The sequence below is a fragment of the Harpegnathos saltator genome, unplaced genomic scaffold, assembly GCF_003227715.2.
Source record: "Harpegnathos saltator strain DR-91 unplaced genomic scaffold, Hsal_v8.6 scaffold10, whole genome shotgun sequence".
In the NCBI taxonomy this organism is placed as follows: domain Eukaryota; kingdom Metazoa; phylum Arthropoda; class Insecta; order Hymenoptera; family Formicidae; genus Harpegnathos; species Harpegnathos saltator.
Window position 1 is genome coordinate 687,526 of NW_020229873.1, and position 19,975 is coordinate 707,500.

Below are 19,975 nucleotides of genomic sequence, written 5' to 3' on the forward strand. Positions count from 1 at the left end.
TACGTCAATTAAGTTATAGTCCACGCTACAAATAAACCAGTGAAAAATAAATTCTTACCTATAGGAGGCGGGGTGGCTTTGTATTTTCTCATTCCGTCGCGGTAACCCTTGTAGTGATACACGATGTCGATGTCGCTGGGCGCGATGGAACTGGCGTTCTCTAGGTCATAGTGCTCCGGGATATCAGGTTCTGGGTTGTGTTCATGGGAGTGCAAAGAGGACTGAGCGGGTGGGGGCAGCGGTGGGTGCTCGTCGCGAATAGGCGGCGACTTGGTGACTTCCCGCTCGATGATGTCCGGTCGTTGAGGTCGGTGCTCGGCGGTGGAGTTGATCTCGCGTTCCTTGTACTTCTTGGAGATGAGCTCGGGCCCCATGTGACCTACGCCACGTAAATCCGACGTATCGGAGATGTAGGTGTTCTCATGGCGAGACATGAGATTGTCGTTGCCGGCGCCGACCAGCGGATTGCCGGTGATAATAGCGTTGGTGTTCTTGTTGACGACCGAAGGTGCCGACTTCTCCTTGTTCTGCCGTCGCAGTCGGAAGACTATGAAGCTCACTAGGATCGCGATCAGCAGTATGACGAAGAAGACGATCACCAAGGTGATGCCGATGCTGAGCGGATCCGCGTCGGTCGCCGCACTGATGCCGATCGGCCCTCTGCATCCGGTACTCACTTTGCCGTGATAAATCACGTCATTGAAGATGGAGCCGGAGTCGTTGAACGGCTGCACTTCGTTGTTGATAGTGAAGTTCGCCAAACAACCCTCAAAGTTCCTCGCGCCGGCGCTGTGAGCGTAATAGGTGTCTTGGTTGGCTCCACCGATGGATAGGACAGACAAATAAGGATCTAAGAAGTCGTGGACACCCGCCGAGTCTAGTTCGTCGCCCGTCAGCATGCCGTCGACTAGCAGTCTTAATCCTCGTGAATAGGCGTGGAGCGTTAGGTTGTGCCAATGTCCATCAGCGAGATCACCCTCGATGTTGACCGACATGTTCACCGGTGACCCGAGTAGCGACATGTAGACCAGCTGTCTGTTACGAAGCTAAAAACGTGCCATGGTCGTGTTAGTTAAATCGCGAAATATTTAATAAAGTCAACAGTTGAAACTCAGGTTCATTTTATGATCACTGTAAAATATCGAGATCGAAGAATCAACCAGCAGTTATCGAAATTGAGGTTGAATTTCAATATCTTCAATAAAATAAAGAGAAATATTGAGCTTCAAAGGAATGTCTCACCTCTATAGATGTGAAATGCTTATTCGTAGCGGCATATATGAGGATCCCATCGGACTTCACGGTTCTGAACATCAGACCAATCGTCTTCAACGGCGAGAGGTTCGCTGTGAAGCCCGTGTCCTCGGTAGGATCGCGCGATTTCGTGCGATTCATGTGCCACATGGTGGAACCGCCGTAGAGGTACTCCAGCAGTTGCATCCTTCTGTGCTTCTCCGACACCTGTGTCATTACCGGTACACAGTATTGTTAATACCGTTTATTCGTTAATTCGCTGATGCATCAATTGGGCTTGTTCACTGACCTGGCTAGAAAGCTAATTAGAAAGTCTTACTCATTGACTAGACTCAAATAGTCTGAGTCTGCTTTTACCTTGAACTCCACATATCCACCGTCGCTCAACGTGACAGGCTCCAAAGCGCCGTGGCAATTGGGCGCCGTCAAAGATCCGCATTGGCACATCACTTGGTGCCACTTGTCGTAACATTGAGCGTTTGCGCCGCACACGGACACCACGTCCTCCTCGTCCTTCATACAGGGACTCTTCTGCGACCTGACGCACGTCGACTTCACGCCGCGGGACGCGAGCGGATTCGACAGATTCAAGGATCTACCGTTTATCGATACCGAGTGAATGCAGCCGACGAAATCGTCGGAGTGCACCTGACCCGGACGTTCCAGCACGGGATCGGCGTTCTCCAAGCCACCCAGCAGCAGAGGATTATTGTTGAAGTTCAAGGTCCTGTGAGTATACGTCAAGCGTTAGGTTGTTGATACGAATTAATTTCAAGTTATCGCAATAAATTTCGCTTCTCGATGTTTATCAAAAAAATATTAACAAACGTATTAATAAAGACTAAAGTTTATAAAATTATTATATTACGATGTATAAAAAGTAAAGTGAAATTTATAAGGTAAATACGATTCATGGGGCAAAATTAAATTTATAGAGTAAGTTAAATTGACGAATGCACAAAGCAATTTCAGAAAGTAAAACTTATAAAAGGAACAGAAGAGACGACACTAACCCGATAGGGCCTACGTCGTTCGAGTAGCAATTAATATCGTCGGGACTGCACTCGTCGCAGGTGTCGCCGTGTTCCCTGCAGATGGACATATTGAGCGAGATAGCCCTGCCGTTTCTGATGGCCGTGACCTTGCGCCACTTGCCGTCCGACACCGGCTTGTCGGATACGATGGCGACGGTGGTGATCGCGCTCCTAGCACCGCCGTAGGAGAACACCACTTTACCGTCTATCAGCTCGAGCACGACGAAGTCTGAGCGACCGCCGGTCTGCGACGCGTAATTGTACAGTAACAGCGCGTTCGGCTTCGTAGTGGCGAACACGATGGTGATGTCGTTCGTGTTGGCGTCCAACGTCGGGAACGCCATGTACGACAGCTCGTCGAAGCCGAAGCTCGCTCGCTCGCAGTGCCGGCCGTAGCGACCCTCTGGGCAGCTGCAGCGATACCCAGGTTTCTCCCCCACGCACAAGCCGCCGTGCAAACAGGGATTCGGACGACAGGAGTCGGTGACTGCCTCGCAGTGGTTTCCTTTGTAGCCCGCTCGGCAGAGGCAGAAGAAGCTGAAGTTGTCTGGGCTCGTCCTGCATGAGCCGCCGTTCCGGCACGGGTTGCTGGCACACGCGTCTCCCTTCTCGAGCTCGCACAGCTTGCCGCCGCGATCGTTCGGGCAGGCACATGTGAATTCTTGTAACGAGCGTCGACATTGTACTCCCTGTAAAAGAGAAAAAGTCGAACAGTTACAACGAGTTCCAACATGTAAGATATATTCTCTGAATGTAATACTGTCTGGCGATTTATGCGAATTCCCAATAGAAATATATAGATATAAGAAGAAAAGAAATTAATTTTATTTTTCTAGATTTTTTAATTAATTTTCCCCGAGCACGTTTGATTCTTTCCTGAGTACTCTCATGGAGCCTTCCTTTTTACAATCTGCGAGTCCTTTTCATTTTTTTCTTAATGCACGAGTTTCTTAATTTGCTTACCAGTAAACAGGGATTCGGCGTGCACGGATCCTGCTGTTTCTCGCATCTCGCACCCATGAAACTGTCCCGACACTTGCAGACCATCTCGTGCAGCACTCTAGGTGACGTTAGGATCAGCGCTTGACTATCGGTGATCCTGGCATCGTCGTAAATGGCCAATCGATCGCTGCAGATACCTCCGTTCTCGCATGGAGTGTGTTTGCACGGTGAGTAACTGATGGTGAACGAGTTGTTCTCGAGCAACACTTGGATATGGTCGTGATTGCGTATCAGCAGATCGGTGACTTCGTTCTTCTTACGATATTCCAGCAAAGATTTCACCGCTATATGGACGTTCAGGTCGGGTCCGTCTTCGCCGATACTAAAGATGGTGAGCGTATCGCCGATGTCGATCTTCTCCTGCAGCAGATCCAGAAGACGTCGGTAATATTGGCTGAGAAAGTCTTTCGCGGTCAGTTTGTAGATCTTCATGGTTACGCTGTTCTCGATCGTGGCGTTCGAGAAAATAAGGAACTCGACAGTGACTTTGGAGATGACATCGGAATGCCGGCCGTCGTTGCCGGAAACGCTCAACGAGTAGCCAACTCCCGGCGTGATTCTGTTGGTGTGCAGATCGCAGGCAGTGGGAATCGTGAGAACATGCGAATTTGAGCCTGAGAAGATCTTGCAGGAGTAAGCGCCGGTGGTGTCCGGATCGTTCGGGTGCACGTCGGCGATCTTCCTTAGCGGAATCTCCCCGTTGAAGGAGTACACGATCACGTGCACTGACCTCGGTGTGGACGGACTGTCGTTTTGGTCGGTGACGATCACGGTAATGCTGTGCTCGCTCTTCATTCGAGGTATACCAGAATCTTCAACCTCGATCTACAACCACGAGAAAGATTAAATTAATAGATATATCAGTTTCATACGATATTACTTCGCAGCGAGAAATATAAGGGACATGATAACGATAAAAGGACATAATTAGTGAGGGGGATTATTACAATTATTCTCTTATGTGTGTATGTGTGGGATTATTTAAAATAGAATTATAAATTATTTACCAATGCTCTCTCTTGTGTGCGATTATTAAGTGCTTTAAATACTAACCACAAGATCCAGTTGCGGCATCGTTTCCCTGTCGAGGCTCCTGGTGGTTCTCAATACTCCAGAATGCTTATCCAATGTAACCATGTTGCTCTGCCTTCCACCGATCAACCGGTACGAGAACGGAGCGCCATTAGGTGGCAGATCAGGATCGGTCGCGCTCAGAGTCATGATGCTGGTGCCCGGCGGCTCGTTCTCGCTGACGTAGCCGATCACCTCCGGCGGGTCAAACACCGGACCGTTGTCGTTGACATCCGTTAGCTCAATGTGCACTGTCGCGGTACCGGTTTCAGGCGGCAAGCCGATGTCTATGGCGCCGATTATCAAGTCGTACATGGACATAGACTCTCGATCGAGCTGCTTCGCCGTCTCGATGTCGCCAGTCTGCGGGTCCACCTTGAAAGCTTGTCCGATATTGCCGCCAATGATGGAATACGAGAATTGATTGTTCTGAGGTCGTATGTCCTTGTCGATCGCGCGAACAGTGAGCAGCCGGGTGCCGTAATCAGCACCTTCCGACACGGTGGTTTCGTAGTAGCTCTGAAGGAACTCTGGTGGGTCATTGCCGTCTTGAATGGAGACGATCACCTGCGTCTCGTCGGTGTCGTTGCCGCGGATGCCGCCGCCGTTCTTCGCCATCACTGTCAGCACCACACGATTCTGCGTCTCGCGGTCGAGATGTCGCGACACTCGGATAATGCCGGTCTCAGCGCCGATGGAGAAGCCGCGGTCGTTGGACGAGCCCACGAAGAGATAGTACACCCGGCCGTCTTCGCCTGAATCTTGATCAGTGGCTTGGACTATACCAACCGACGTGCCCACCTCCGCGCTCTCCGACACGTCCATGTGAAAGATCGGCTGGACGAACTTCGGGTAGAACTCGTTCACCCCGGTGATGTGCACAATCACGGTCGTGAAACCAATCATCTGCGGATTGGAGTCGGGATTGGCCGCGACGATGTGCAGGTCGTATTCGTTGGCCTCTTCGTAGTTGAAGCTGATCTCTGATGTGATCTCGCCGGTGTTCTCGTGAATGCGGAAGTGATCCATGCCGTTGCCGCCAAGGATCTTGTATTGCACTACAGCGTACTTGGGCGAGTCGATGTCTCGAGCGACCACCTGAGAACAAACGAAGGAAAAGTGTATCGAGGACGTAAAAAAAGGACGTAGAAAAAGAGGTAATGGATCGAAAATTCAAGAGTTTGATCTGTTGGAGGATGTCATTATCTTTCAAGCATTTTTAAATTAACATTACCGATCAATCTGTTTATTCCTTAGAGATCTTAAATTATCGTTCAAATTGTTTTTATCAAAAGTATAGACGTAAGTAAGTAAGTAAGTGGATGTATCAGAAAAGTAAGGTAGTAATATACTAACTAATAAAAATTACATACATTAATCAAATAATGTCATTGAATTTTATCCAATTTCATACAAAGAGAAGCGCGCCTCATAGATGAGACTGGTCGTTAACGAATTATGACCCACGTTCTACGAGAGACGAACATACCTTGTAGACGAAACTGTCTAGCGGCGAGTTCTCCGGCAAATACGCGTGGTAGACGCTTTGATTGAAGGTCGGCGGGTTGTCGTTGATGTCGGAGACATTCACGGTTAAAGTAGCGACAGCCTGCCGCGGCTCGAAACCCAGGTCGGTGGCGGTGATATTCAAGCGATACTCTTGCACCATGTCATAATCGAGAGGCTCCAGGATGGTGACCGCGCCCGTGATGGAGTGCACGAAGAACTCGTTCCTCTCATTTCCAGCGGAGATCTTGTAGCGGACCATACCGTTCGGCCCACTGTCGCCATCCACGGCGCTCACCGTCAAGATGGTAGTGTTCACCGGCTCGGATCTCACCGTGTCGCCATAGGCGCATGCCGATTCTCCCCGGAGATCACCAACGTCAACGTGACCTCGTCCTTCTGCGGCGGTACACCCCGGTCGGTGGCGACCGCTGTCAGCAAGAATACCGTACCAACGGCGATGCCGTGGAGGCTCTTGCGTACGTATAACCAGCCGTTTCGTTCTTCGATGGAGAACAGGTCGCTGCCGTTTACGCTCACCAGAGAGTAATCTATCTCGGCGTTCACGCCGAAGTCGGCGTCGTCGCGGGCGATCAGCTGGGTGATGCGCTTGTTCACACCGTAGTTCTCCGGCACCGGCGACAAGTAGGACCTTTGCTCGAAGCGGGGTGCGTTGTTGTTCGCGTCCACCACACTCACGTAGACCAATGAGCGCGAGGACATCGGTGGCTTACCGTTGTCGGTCGCCACTATTGTCAACGAGTACAAGTTCTCCGGCGAAGACGGTCGGTGAGTGTGCTTGTAGCGCAGGGTACGCTTGCTAAAGACGTCTCCTGTCGCCGGGTCGACGGTGAAGAGGTCGGAGGGTTGCAACAGGCTGTAGGATATGGCTGAGTTCGGACCTTGCTTGTCGCGATCGATCGCTGTGACTTGACCGACGTGAGCCATCGCTGGCTGAAGCTCGGGGAAGTGAAAGCGATAGGTGGTCTCGTCGAACTCGGGGAAGTTGTCGTTTTGGTCCTGAATTGTGATCGTTAGAGCGGTCTCCGCTCGCCACGCACCGTCCACCGCTACGATCTACGATGAATGGTGTGGAGTAGTCTCAAGTTTGTTAAAATGTGAGGGCGAGAAATTGCGCAGCTTACCTTCAGCAAGTACTCGTCTTGCTCTTCTCTGTCGAGGTGGCCAGCCACGGTAACGTTTCCGCTGAGGGCGTCGATGGAGAACTTTCTTCCTGGGTTGTAGGTAAAGCTATAGCTGACGTTCGCGTTTTGGCCAATGTCCAGGTCGCTGCTGGTGATGCGTATGACGAACGTGCCGATTTCCGAGTTCTCCGTCACATTGACGCTGAACAGGCGTGTGAAATGCGGTGGATTGTCGTTCTTGTCCAACACGGTCACCAGCACCGTCGTAGTGCCAGTCAGGTGAGGGTGGCCATGATCGCGAGCCTCCACGATTAACTCGTAAGACGCGATCTGAAATCCAAGACATTCATTGTGGATTGAGTTTACGGTTTAGTGATTGTGACATGAGATATCTTCAGAGAGATGAATTATATTTCGAATTAACCAACTTGACTAATTGATTACGCAAGTACAGTTAATCAATCACAACAGTAGTTACAATGGCCCGGTTACTGTTACCTCTTCACGATCCAACCTGGCGTTGGTATCGATTTGCCCAGTGCTAATGTCGATGACGAAGGTTTCGTGGAAGTTGTTGACCAGGTAATAAGTGACCTGGCCGTTATCTCCGGAATCGCGATCCTTCGCGGATATTTTGACGACCGGCAACGGTGGATACTCGTTCTCCAGCACGGTGGCGTTGTAAATCGCCGCCTCCATCACCGGTGCGTTATCGTTCGCGTCGGTGACGTTCACCTGCAGCTCGAGGACGCTACGTAGCGCGGGTAGGTCCGAGTCACGCACCTCAATCCAGATCTCGTAAAACGAAGCTATCTCGTAATCGAAACCAGAAGCCACCACGACCTGAGTAACAAAATTCCGCGGCGTTAATAACGATATTAGTAATTACATCTTTTTGATATTAGCAGCTGACGTTAGCGTGATATTAAAATCGCAGCAAAATCGAGTCAAATGTTTCGAGCAAATTTGTTTGAATGCTTCTTAGATGAATAGATATCTCTCTCCGTAAGTTCTTCAAATAAATATCGAGTAACAGTAACATCACATCAACAGCAACATTAATGTTACAACAGCAATGTTACCGTTACTTGAGATGTTTTCCGGATTAATACAGAGAGAAGTATTTCTCTTAATTTTGATTATTTCATCCAAGTAGGTTCCCTTCAGGTGAGTCCGGCCGTAATTACCTCGCCGGAGTGAGAATCGATTCTCAAGGCGTCTCCGATGTTCCCGCCGGCTATACCGTAGACTAGATTACTGACTGATCCGCTCTTCGGCGTGCTCGCGCTTAGCTTGGTGATCAGCGTGCCTTCCGGCACATCCTCGGATAGCGTGAACTTGGTGGTGAAGTTCGTGTGAAAGTTGGGGAACAAATGTCGCTGCCACAGATGTATCACCAGGTCGGCGGTGACGTGCTGGGGCTTATCTCCGCAATCGGACGCTTGTATTTGCAGATGATAAGTGATCTGCTCGTCTATCATTTCCTCGGCGGCGCGTATAACGCCGTTGTCGAAGTCGATAGTGAACCGCTTGGCGTCTTGACCTAGAAGCCGGTAAACGATCCGCGAGTTCTCGCCGTCGTCGTCGTCGACCGCTTTCGCGCCGAACACGAAGCTACCTGCGAACGGGAGAAAGAGAAACTCGGCGTCAGCGGGATTTAATTAGCGGAAATACTCCCCAGCGGACTCAATTAGCGCTCTCTCTCTAATGGGCGCTCCACAAGGGTGACTTTCACCAAACTCCGATTAGTCTAATCGACAGCTTCAATTCACTGTCTCTTGCTCAGTCGAGTGTTACTTGCTGTGCATTTTGTTGAAATGGATCGAAATAATTAACGCCGCGTCGACTACCACGGTGATCATCAATGATCGACGCTAAAATGCTTGCCACTTCTCGCTCGTCGGTTGCCGATTACTCATCGACTAGCTTAATCGGAGGTTGCCGAGAGCAAACGGCTTGAACTCCATCACACTCACCGAGGTGCGTCCCGGTCGGAAGGTATGCCGTGTACCGAGGACTCGAGAAATGGGGTGCGTTGTCGTTCACGTCCTGCACGTAGATCGTCAGTTTAACGGCGGTAGCTCTCTCCGTCGGGCTCGAGTCCTGCGCCAACAGGGTGAGATGATACACAGCCGTCTGTTCACGGTCCAACGGCATCATGGTGGATACATCCCCCGTGTCGGGATCCACGTAGAAACGCTCCACCTTGTCCCCGAATAGACTGTACCTGCTCGAGAAGTCCACAAGATCACGATTTAGCGCATGATCGACGTTCTCTACCTTGAAGAATCTTCTCCCCCTTCTCTCACTTCTCCTACTTGCAAGGAAACGGTGGAAGGTTTCACGGTATTTTACACTCTTTACAATTGTGCATTCAGATTTTTCGGATACGTCAACAACACCTTCGGCGATTTCCTCCTTAGGCGCCGTTCATTAATCACGTGAGGTTAAGGGGGTAGAGGGGAGTCCATGAAAACATCACGGATGATCACGACGGAGAAGGGAGGTGATACGAAATATCACGTGTATTTTTTTGCGAAAGCTAATTCTTCGATACCAACTGACGTTTTTACGATGCGACTATTGTTATTATTTACTATTACTATTATTATTTACTATTGAAAAAAGTATGCATATACCATGGACTGAAAAAATATAATTTTTATTAAAATTAACATGTTATAATATATATATATATATATATGGTATATATTCATTTATGGCAAATTTATATAAAATTATATAATATATAAAATAAATATATATTTATGTATTTATACGTGAATTTCTTATTAATAAAACGACATTAATAAATCACATGATAGGACGGAGGGGTTAGTCATGATATCACTTAAAATCACGCAAGGGAGTGAGGGGGAGGGTAAAAAAACGCCGAAAAATATATCACGTGATTAATGGACGATCCCTTAGATCTCGCACACCCTTCAGACATTTTCCCTTCTGATGTCGCGTCAACACATCGCGCGCAGGACACCCACCTGATCTTCGCGTTGAGTCCTTCGTCCTTATCCGTGGCGTGCAGCTTGGTGACCCACGTACCGGCGGGCATGTTCTCCAGCATGGTGGCCTTGTAGTTCTGCCTGGCGAACTCTGGACTGTGATCGTTCACGTCGAGAACGATGATCTTGACGATGCCCGAGCCGGTGAGAGGCGGCGAGCCTGCGAATTTTCAAGCAGAGCGAAATGTCAACCACGCGGTCCACGGGGACCATACCATAAAGAGTCGACTATAGCCGTCGCCGACGCCGTCGCCGTCGTCGATGCGTCGCCGATACTGTCACTCTAGCTCGGCTAGAGCTCGTCGCGCTTTTATCGCCATCCCGAACCGTAACGCGCGCCAACCGTAGTTGGGTCAGTGGCGCGATTATTCCGCGAAATTTACGGCCCGCCTCGCGGCTCGTTTATGACGGTTTAAATCGGTCCGCGCGGATGGTAATCGGGGCTATAATTTTATACAGAATATTATTGTAGGGCGGCGCGTCGCTCGCTCTAGCTCTCTCAGCCACCGAGAGAGTGATTTAGAGCTCGTCGGTGTGCCGGACCGCGGAATACACTTTTAACGAGCGATATACGTCGCTTCCATCGACAATCTTCGCGGATCATCGCGAGATGAACGGCGAAGGAGAGAGAGAGAAAGAGAGAGAGAGAGGGAGGAGGAGAGGGGCTCGAACGACAGATCAATTCATTTTCAAGCGATATTCCCTCGGAATCGTCCCCAAGGAGGTTGGCGAGAAGTGACCGGACTCGCGGTGGGAAAAGGACTTTTCCAAGTCGCGGAAGTCCGAGGCCACGCGGCGCGCGGCGCGACGGGCAAGTAACAAGCGGTCGACGCGTGTAATTTAGACATGACACGTTGCCCGGATCTCCGATGCCATTGTGCTACCGCGTATGATTTACGGATTGAGGCGCCAGGAATAACGACGTTAGCGCGAGCGTGCGCGTGTTGGTGGAAAAGTCAACGTCTCCCTGCGAGGCTCTCCGCGAGGCTTAATTGCGCCGCCTAAAACGCACCATTACTCTCTGGCGGCGACCCCACGGTGGAGCACGAGCAGGAGGAGGAGGAGGAGGAGGAGAAGGAGGAGGAGGAGGAGGAGGAGGAGGAGGAGGAGGAGGAGGAGGAGGAGGAGGAGGAGGAGGAGGAGGAGGAGAAGGAGGAGATGGAGGAGGAGGAGGAAGAGGAGGAGGAAAAGGAGGGGGGACCCGATTTCTCTGATTGTGCATCGGGTGTATACACCAGGTACAAGGGGGGTATATAGTCGGGTACATATATATGGTGAGCGTTGGCGTAGCCCAGGGCCACGCGCCTGCATTGGACGTACGCCGTTTAATCACGCGGGGAGTTCCCGAGGAACGAGAGAAAGGAGGAGGGAGAGATAGACAGAGAATGCGAGAGAGGAAGAGGAGGACTGAGGGGAGAGGACGGAGAGGGAACGGAGGCTGAGAGATTGAAACCGTATATATATATATATATATATATATATATAAATTTATCATATCCTAGACAAATATCCAGTAAGATAGCGCAGGATGTATAAAGACCGCGGCAAGAACGCCGCGCTTTTCCCGGATACACCGGCGCGGATGCTCCGGCCGGTGAGCCACGCCGCGCCGGAAAAACGCGTGTACCGTAAGACGATGACGTGGAAAAATAATCGACGATCGTATTGCGGCTCGATCCGTCTCGATCGAATTCCAAGGCGGATGAATCATCATCCATCGTGGCTCCACACGAGCGAACGCGCTCGGTGCGCGCAGAGCCGGCAATTCATCCGGACGTCTTCGCGACGGTGGCGCGATGGTGCGACGAAACCGGAGAACGAGGGGTGGAAACGCGTGCCCGGTGATAATTGCGCTCGCGACGAAAGCTGTGGCGGAAAATGAAAGGCGCGCAAGTGGAGGAGCGACAGAGAGAGAGAGAGAGAGAGAGAGAGAGAGAGAGAGAAAGAGGACACGCGGTCAACAATCGCCCCCTCACGATGCTGTGGACCAGGGCATGCGTCCAGTTCCCAGGGGTTCACAGATCAGAAGAAATGGCCCACTTTGCACATAACGAGTGATCGCGTAATTTGCGTACTGCCTAATGATGGTAATGAAGCGACTTACTCGCTGTTACCGCCGCGATCTCCATCGGCAGAGAGAGAGAGAGAGAGAGAGAGAGAGGGGAGAGGGAGAGAGAGAGAGGGGAGAGAGAGAGAGAGGAGAGAGAGAGGGGGGAGGGGGGGAGAGAGAGAGAGAGAGAGAGAGAGAGAGAGAGAGAGAGAGAGAGAGAGAGAGAGAGAGAGAGAGAGAGAGAGAGAGAGAGAGAGAGAGAGAGAGAGAGAGAGAGAGAAGGAGATCTCGGCCGAGAGACCGGGAATATCGATCTCCAGGGAAACCACCGGTCTCCCGGATACGAACTAGCGTTGCAAACGCGAACGTAGCACGCGACCGGGAAGCGACGAGAGGAGGAGGGGCAGAGGTCAGTGTGAAATTAAATAACAAAAACGACCGATATGAAGCACACTTCCCGCTTGTCGCGCAAGGGGAATCGCGAGGAGAGCTCCGAGAGACGTACAGTAGCCTACGCATCGTACTTTCCGCTGGAAGCTTCCCGTTCCGCGTCAGTCCCCGCTGCAAGAGGTCACAAGGTCCCGCGATCATCTCGCCGATGCGCATGTCGGGACAGAAATACGCACCTCGATACGAAAATGCGTACGTGCGTGCGTGCGTGCGTGGGGCGTGCGTGCGTGCGTGCGTGCGTGGCGTGCGTGCGTGCGTGCGTGCGGTGCGTGCGTGCGTGCGTGCGTGCGTGCGTGCGTGCGTGCGTGCGTGCGTGCGTGCGTGCGTGCGTGCGTGCGTGCGTGCGTGCGTGCGTGCGTGCGTGCGTGCGTGGCGTGCGTGCGTGCGTGCGTGCGTGCGTGCGTGGCGTGCGTGCGTGCGTGCGTGCGTGCGTGCGTGCGTGCGTGCGTGCGTGCGTGCGTGCGTGCGTGCGTGCGTGGCGTGCGTGCGTGCGTGCGTGCGTGCGTGCGTGCGTGCGTGCGTGCGTGCGTGCGTGCGTGCGTGCGTGCGTGCGTGCGTGCGTGGCGTGCGTGCGTGCGTGCGTGGCGTGCCGTGCGTGCGTGCGTGCGTGCGTGCGTGCGTGCGTGGCGTGCGTGCGTGCGTGCGTACGCGCGTGACAGCCGCGCTGTATGAATAAAGTAGAATATAATGTGCGGGCGCATACAGGCGGGGACCCAAAAGACGCAAGTCTCTCTCTCTCTCTCTCTCTCTCTCTCTCTCTCTCTCTCTCTCTCTCTCTCCTCTCCTTCGCTCCTTCTCTCTTTCTCATTCTCCGACGAAAAGGAGCACGAAGTGGGAGTGAGGCCCCGAAACACGCGCGCGCGCGCGCAGGGTCTCAGCGGCGAGAGCAAGGGTAAGGTGGAGGAGATGGAAGAGACCGCGAAGTGTGGGAAGGGGGAGTGTGTGGAATAAGGCCCGCGGTCGGTCGGTCGGTCGGTCGGTCGCTCCGACGGACGGACGGACGAACGGACGGACGGACGGACGGACGGGGACCGGCGGGAGGGGGAAGAGGACAGAGCAGCGTCGAGGCAGGGAGGAAGGCATTCGAGACCGATTATCATAATCGCGCGTCATAACTCCGCAGGCTTGTCTACCTCGCCGGGGACCGATTGGGCCATCGAGCCACCGACCGAGAGCGGGGAGGGGGCTGGTCAGAAAGGAAAGGGGGGAAGGAAGATCGGGGGTGAAGGCTGGGGAGGGACCGGGGGAGGACTACCGGCTTCTAAGAGGAAGGAAGGAGAAAAAAGGCTTAAGAGGGAGGAACTGCCCACCGCTTAAAGAATCTCATCGAACAACCCACAAATTTATATCCAATTTGTATATTACCGCTCATTACTTAAACCCACCGCGTACATCGTCTATCGTCTCTCTCGTCTATGTGCTGCGGATCCCGGCCGGGCGGCTGGCTGGCCGGCCGGGATGACATTTCGCCGGATCGTCGATCAATTCGACGATCGACGACGATGGAGCGAGGAGACGAGACGCGAGACGATCGCGAGAGCGTGATTCGGCAATGCGTCTCGACGCGCCGAGCGGCGGCCGTGGGCAATGGCAATCAGGCCGCGGTTAGTTAACGAGGATGGTATTTCGTTATCATCATGTATCATCTGGCTTTACAGTTCTCGACGAACTCGCGATCCTCGTCGTCGCGGCCGCGCCGCCGCTCGTTCCCCGTTCCCAACGGAGTACCAGCCAGCGTCCGCTGCGTGACGGCTTCACGGATACGACCGAGTGTTAATGAGCGAGTCAACTCACCGGTGTCCATGGCCACTAGAGTGAGCGTGTACTCGGACATCACCTCCCTGTCCAACGGCCGGAGGAGAAATATGTCACCGGTGCTGGCGTTTATGCGAAATAAATCCGTGTCGCCCTCCTTGAGGAAATAGCGTACCTGGTCGTTGTACGGCGGCGTGTCCGCGTCGTATGCCTTGACCTTGAGCAGGCAGACGAGAAAGAACGATGATCGTTGTCAAAAAGTAAGGTGTCATTGTGAAACAAGTTCGATTGCGTGCGAGTAAGAACAAGAAGGAAACCGAGCGATTGACTTGGTCGCGAAGTAATTCGGCTTCGTTCGTCCGTTTTTGCGACGCTTCAGCAGGTATATAAAAAATAAAAACTCCGAAATGTACACTCTTGCTCACCTGTATGACGAAACCGCCCGGTGGCACCATGTTCTCCATAACGTGCGCGATGTAAGGCGAGTCGAGAAAGACCGGCGCGTTGTCGTTGATGTCCAGCACGGTGATGGTGACTTGAGCGGTGTCGCTTCGGGATTTCTCACCGACCTCCGCTGCGCAGTCGTCGCCGTGGATGGTCAGGTAATACCTGGGCTTGCGCTCGAAGTTGAGGTTCTTCGCCACCCGGATCACCCCGCCGTCCTCCGAGATCGTGAAGTCCCGGTTGTCGTCGCCCTTCGCGATGCTGTAACGCACCCTGCCGTTCGCGCCTTCGTCGCGATCCATCGCCGACACCTGAAGAAATGAACGATTCAGTTGCGATAAGACGACGAGTCGTGCCGGATTCCAAATCCATCAAGACAAACTCGCGAATGAGGGACGAGAGCATTTTGCAGCTGCAAGTCGCTACGAGGAGAGAATCGCTATTCGTGTGGATAGTACTGACCTGGAGCACGCTGGCGCCGATGCTGGCGTTCTCGGCGACGGTGGCGGAGTATTGCTTCGGATCGAACACCGGCGAGTTGTCGTTCTCGTCGAGCACCGTGACGGTGACGGTGATCGACGACGACCTCGGCGGGTCGCCGCGATCCTTGGCGATGACCTGCAGGGTGTAGTTCGACGTCTGTTCGCGGTCCAACGGCCCGGAGACACGCAGCAGCCCGTCCACCGAGCCCAACGTGAACGGCAGACTGTCGTTCTCCAGCGAATACTCCACGTATCCGTTTCGACCTTCGTCCCGGTCGACGGCCTTGATCGACATCACCACCGTGTTGCTCGGCGCGTTCTCGATTATCGATATCTTCGTAGGTGATATGAACTCCGGCGACATGTCGTTCACGTCCAACAACACCACCGTCACCTGTCGCACGAGGGTTAATACGTGGGTAACACAATGTGGCTGCTTCGAAATTCGGTAGGAAGAGCAGCTGTCATCGACACCGGCTCCCATTACGAGGTCTTCGGCCGACTCTCACGTCTACTTCCTTCCGCGGAAATTCGATCGCGCGCGCCTCGACGAGAATTTTGGAACTTCCTGTCTACGAAGCACGTCGAAGCGTCGACGAACACGCAAGTGTCGAGCGAAGTTTTCGCAAGGTGAGTCAACGACGAAACGTCGTGTTCTTCAACATCGAAACTCGGGATCAAAATTATGAACAAAATTCAGGAACAAACGTTCGCAGCGGTAACTTGGCGTGAAGCAGACTCTGCGAGAGGCAGACACCTCAGCGAAGACTAATTCAAAATGATTACGTTAATGACGAAGTAGTCTTCAAAGCTTCCGCTGCTCAACCGCAACTGCATCGAGGCTCAATTCCCTTCAACGTCAACGTGAACGAAATATTTGTACGATTTTTCGCTTTTCATAATTATATACGAGTGCAGCAGCGAAGAGGCGAAAGTCTCCTTACAAAAATATTTCACCGTTTTTATCCTCATATTGCCCGTTTTTAGCCCGTTTTTGGCCCGTTTTAGCCCATTTTTTACCCGTTTCTTCATTCTTATGTCCGTTTTTTGCACTCTCAAGCCCGTACAGCGAGTATAGAACGAAAAATTGTGACGAGTATACGCGAATATGCATGAGTATTTTTAAGCAGATTATTCGTCTTTAACACTCTTTTTTCAGCTGATAAGTGGCTGCACGTTAATACGTATCTCTTTTACTCAGGACATTGAAATAAATTGAGTAAAAATGTACGTATTAACGTGCTGTTACTCGCAGCTGAAGAAAGATTGGAAAAAAGAGTACAGACGGGCAATCTGCTTAAAAATACACTTTATGATACGTTTTTACTACTCGGATATATTCGGTTTTATTACTCGACAATCCGTTTTCCGCTCACTGTTTAATTAAAAATGCCGACTTTCCGACCTAAAAACTCGGTGTCATACTCGCTGAGTTGAATTTACTGTCAAAACCGATTTTTGAGGAGTAAAAACGGTGAAATATTTTTGTCAGGGTCTCGGCGGAGACCTTCCTTCAAGTTCGAAGTTAGCAGATTCCCAAGACTCACCTGCACCGTGGAGGAGAGCGGCCGAGCGGGTGGCAACGGGCTGTCGGTGGCGCTCAACACCAGGTTGTACAGCGGCTTACGTTCACGATTGAGCAGTCGATGCGTGAGGAGGGTGCCGTTGGACGCCACGACGAAGTCACCGTCGTCGTCGCCGCCGACGACGGCATAAACCACCCTGCCGTTGTCGCCGGAGTCCAGATCCTGGGCGGTCACGGTGAGCACCGGGGTGCCGATGGTCGCGTTCTCCATGATCTCGGCGGCGAGCGGACCAGCCTCGAAGATCGGCGCATTGTCGTTCAGATCGACGACGTTGCAGTACACCGTGACCGTGGATGACAGCGGCGGCATGCCGCCGTCCGTCGCTTGCACCACCAGGATGTAGTGTTGCATCTGGTGCATGAGAAGACACATCGGTCACCCTTAACACCCTCATCATTGTTCTCACGCAATCGTCTATCGTTGAGTCGGCGGAAGACTTGGCGAGAAGACGGCTCTCGCCGGCTAGACCGAGGAAATCGAGGAAGTTCCCTCGACGAGGGTATTCATGCGTTTCGACGGGCGGGATTTTTTCATTTTCTCAAAGCGTTACACAACGAAGAGTTACAGCGATTGGTTTTACGATTCCGTTAAAAACCAGGCTGATTTTTAAGGACGAGCAGAGAAAAGGGAAGAAACGCACGAAGAATAGGTGGACGCAGGGGCGAGATTCTCCTCCTTCGGTGCGGCGAAACTGCGCGAGGATTAACCTGCGTTCGGCCCTGTTATAAATCGTCCGGTAACAGGTCCTCTTAAGACCCGCACTTAACCGCTTTGCAAGGACTAAAATGTCAGTTTCGGCCGCGGCACCGTGCTATTTCTTTGTTTCCGATGCGCTTTCGCATACACATGTACGACGCGTTTCATGGCTGCGTAATGACGTTGTCCGGAACGTGGGTCTGGAAGGGCATTACGTTGATGAAGGGTTCTATAAGCTACCCTTATCCTCTTCCTCTCGCGTCTCCCTCCCCCTCCCCCCCACTCTTCCTAGTCCTTCTCGATAGGAGCCGCGCGACTAACGCGCTCCCCCGCCGTGCTCTCACATGCGTGTCGTAAGAGAGCGTAAAACAGTGGCGTAGCCAGCGTACGCGAAGAAGAGAAACAGGGCAGGCGAAAAACGTCGATAGCGTCGTTATTATCGCGATTATCTCAACATCGCCGTCGGAAACTTCACGCGGAACAAGACAAACGACAAGCGTGGCGAGCCCGGATGAGAGGTAAGCGTGATTACGCTTTAATGATAAAACACGATGCAAAGATATCGCTTAATGTGCGAACAAATCCTCGGAGTGTGTATTGTTCGCGGCAGATCTTCAGGGCGCGCGCTGTATTAGTCGGCGATCCGATGAGATGGCAAATTACATCTTTCGTCTTAGACAGGTGAGGAACGGAGACGCGCCTCTCTCTCTCTCTCTCTCTCTCTCTCTCTCTCTCTCTCTCTCTCTCTCTCTCTCTCTCTCTCTCTCTCTCTCTCTCTCTCTCTCTCTCTCTCACTTTTTCCCTCTCTCGCGAAATTATCGCATCCTCTCGTCATTCTCCACGATCAGAGCCACGTGAGAAAAGACTGTTCCTCGCTCTTCGTCCTCTCCTCTTCTCTAGCTCGTTTAAAGAGGATCGTTCTGGGCTTTCGCGTTCCATCGCGGGTTTACGATTTTACGCTACTGCGCGCGTCGGTTCGTAAAGCGTACGCGGCCGGGAGTCTAAGTATGGCTTGTCTCCGAAATGCAGCGGCGGACCGCCATTATAGAGACTGTGTCCGTTCATCGATCTGTCCGACTCTGTGTTCTACCGTTAAAACCCTAAATTCTAGCGCTGCCCTCCGCGGCTAATATAATGGCTGTGCGCCGGCTTGAATGTGGAGAGAGGCGTGTTCGTGGTTGTAATCGCTGCCTCGGGCTTGCTCCGACACGTTTTAACGGATACGCGCGCGCGCGCGCGCGTTCTTTAGTTCCGAGTTGATCTAAACGGAACTTCAGCTCGGACTACTCTTCAGCCTCTTTTCGGCTGAATTCCCGGCGCACCCCTTTACGACGAGCATTCCTCTGAATGCTCGTGTAAGAGCGACACGGTAAGATTAAACGAAAAGAACATAAGAGGAAGTGAAGGAGGATCGTCGCTTTGATTCATGTGCCTAGTATACCTGCTCGTAGTCGAGGCTCGCGGTGAGCGTGAACACGCCGGTGTTGGGGTTCAACGAGAACACGTCGTTCGCCCAGTCGGAGATCAGCACGTAGCTCAGTTGACTGTTGGGTCCCTCGGCATCGGCGTCCGTCGCGACGATCTGGCCGACGCGGCTACCCCTCAGCACGTCCTCCGGGACGTCGAACGAGTAGGCCGTGCTCTGGAAGGTCGGCGCGTTGTCGTTGGTGTCGGTGACCTGGAAACGATTTTCGACGTTTTTTTATCAATGCAATCAACGTACCGCCTCGCCTCGCCTCGCCTCGCCTCGCCTCGCTTCCCCTAATGACGTGAGGGTGAGATTGATGAATCGCCAAACGTAGGGCGAGGCGTATGGGAGAGGAAACTCGACTGGCGGCGGCGCGACGATCGATTTTCCAGGAAGAGATGCCCGGAAGAGAACTGGGCAAGAACTCGCTTGTCGAGAAATTCCCGAAGAAGATCTCCGTTCTCGGTTATCCGCGCAATGTGCTTCAACGCAGCCGAATGTTCGGACGAATGTCTTCGGCAGCGACAACAGAGATATATCGTTCCTCGTCATCGACTTTTCGTCCGGGCCCCGCCAGCGGCAGCACACTCCGTTACACGAAGATCGAGAGATCTTTTCCCGTGCGTAAGACTTGAGACGTTTCGAAACGCCCATCTCCATCGCGCCACGAATTTCCTTTCCGGGAACGGGAACTTTTTCCCCCTTCTTCACCGAGGAGCCACGTCTCAAAGCCGCGAACAATCTCCCGGCGAGGCGAGTTGCTTTCATTTCGAGCGCGTCCGCGCCCTTCGCGTCCCTCCGTTCTCCGCGCGAAAGCGTAGAAAAGATTTACGGTCGTGTCGAGCGAGCGCGTACACGCGCGCCTCTTAATAGACCCGGAAACCGTACGTGCGATCTTAAAATAAACACTCGGCAAATAAAATCGGCCGGTGGCTTGAATCCGCGCACTCGACGTCATTCTTGAGTAAACACGCCGCCACCGGAAATATTCGCGCCACTCTCGCTCGCCTCA

The 19,975-nt window shown here is 52.5% G+C and overlaps 1 protein-coding gene across 1 annotated transcript in view; it reads right to left on the reverse strand.

Moving 5' to 3' along the window:
* Positions 1-19,975, reverse strand: part of ft (cadherin-related tumor suppressor fat) — an 85,947-nt gene that overhangs the window by 3,390 nt on the left and 62,582 nt on the right. Inside the window, 18 exon segments of the mRNA XM_025296850.1 lie at positions 59-1,046; positions 1,243-1,461; positions 1,612-1,981; positions 2,268-2,977; positions 3,252-4,115; positions 4,344-5,459; positions 5,851-6,200; positions 6,203-6,944; positions 7,013-7,342; positions 7,511-7,855; positions 8,200-8,630; positions 8,989-9,239; positions 10,012-10,192; positions 14,327-14,504; positions 14,713-15,042; positions 15,194-15,607; positions 16,761-17,150; positions 18,937-19,173. Of these exon segments, the coding sequence (XP_025152635.1) occupies positions 59-1,046; positions 1,243-1,461; positions 1,612-1,981; positions 2,268-2,977; positions 3,252-4,115; positions 4,344-5,459; positions 5,851-6,200; positions 6,203-6,944; positions 7,013-7,342; positions 7,511-7,855; positions 8,200-8,630; positions 8,989-9,239; positions 10,012-10,192; positions 14,327-14,504; positions 14,713-15,042; positions 15,194-15,607; positions 16,761-17,150; positions 18,937-19,173 (8,446 nt within the window).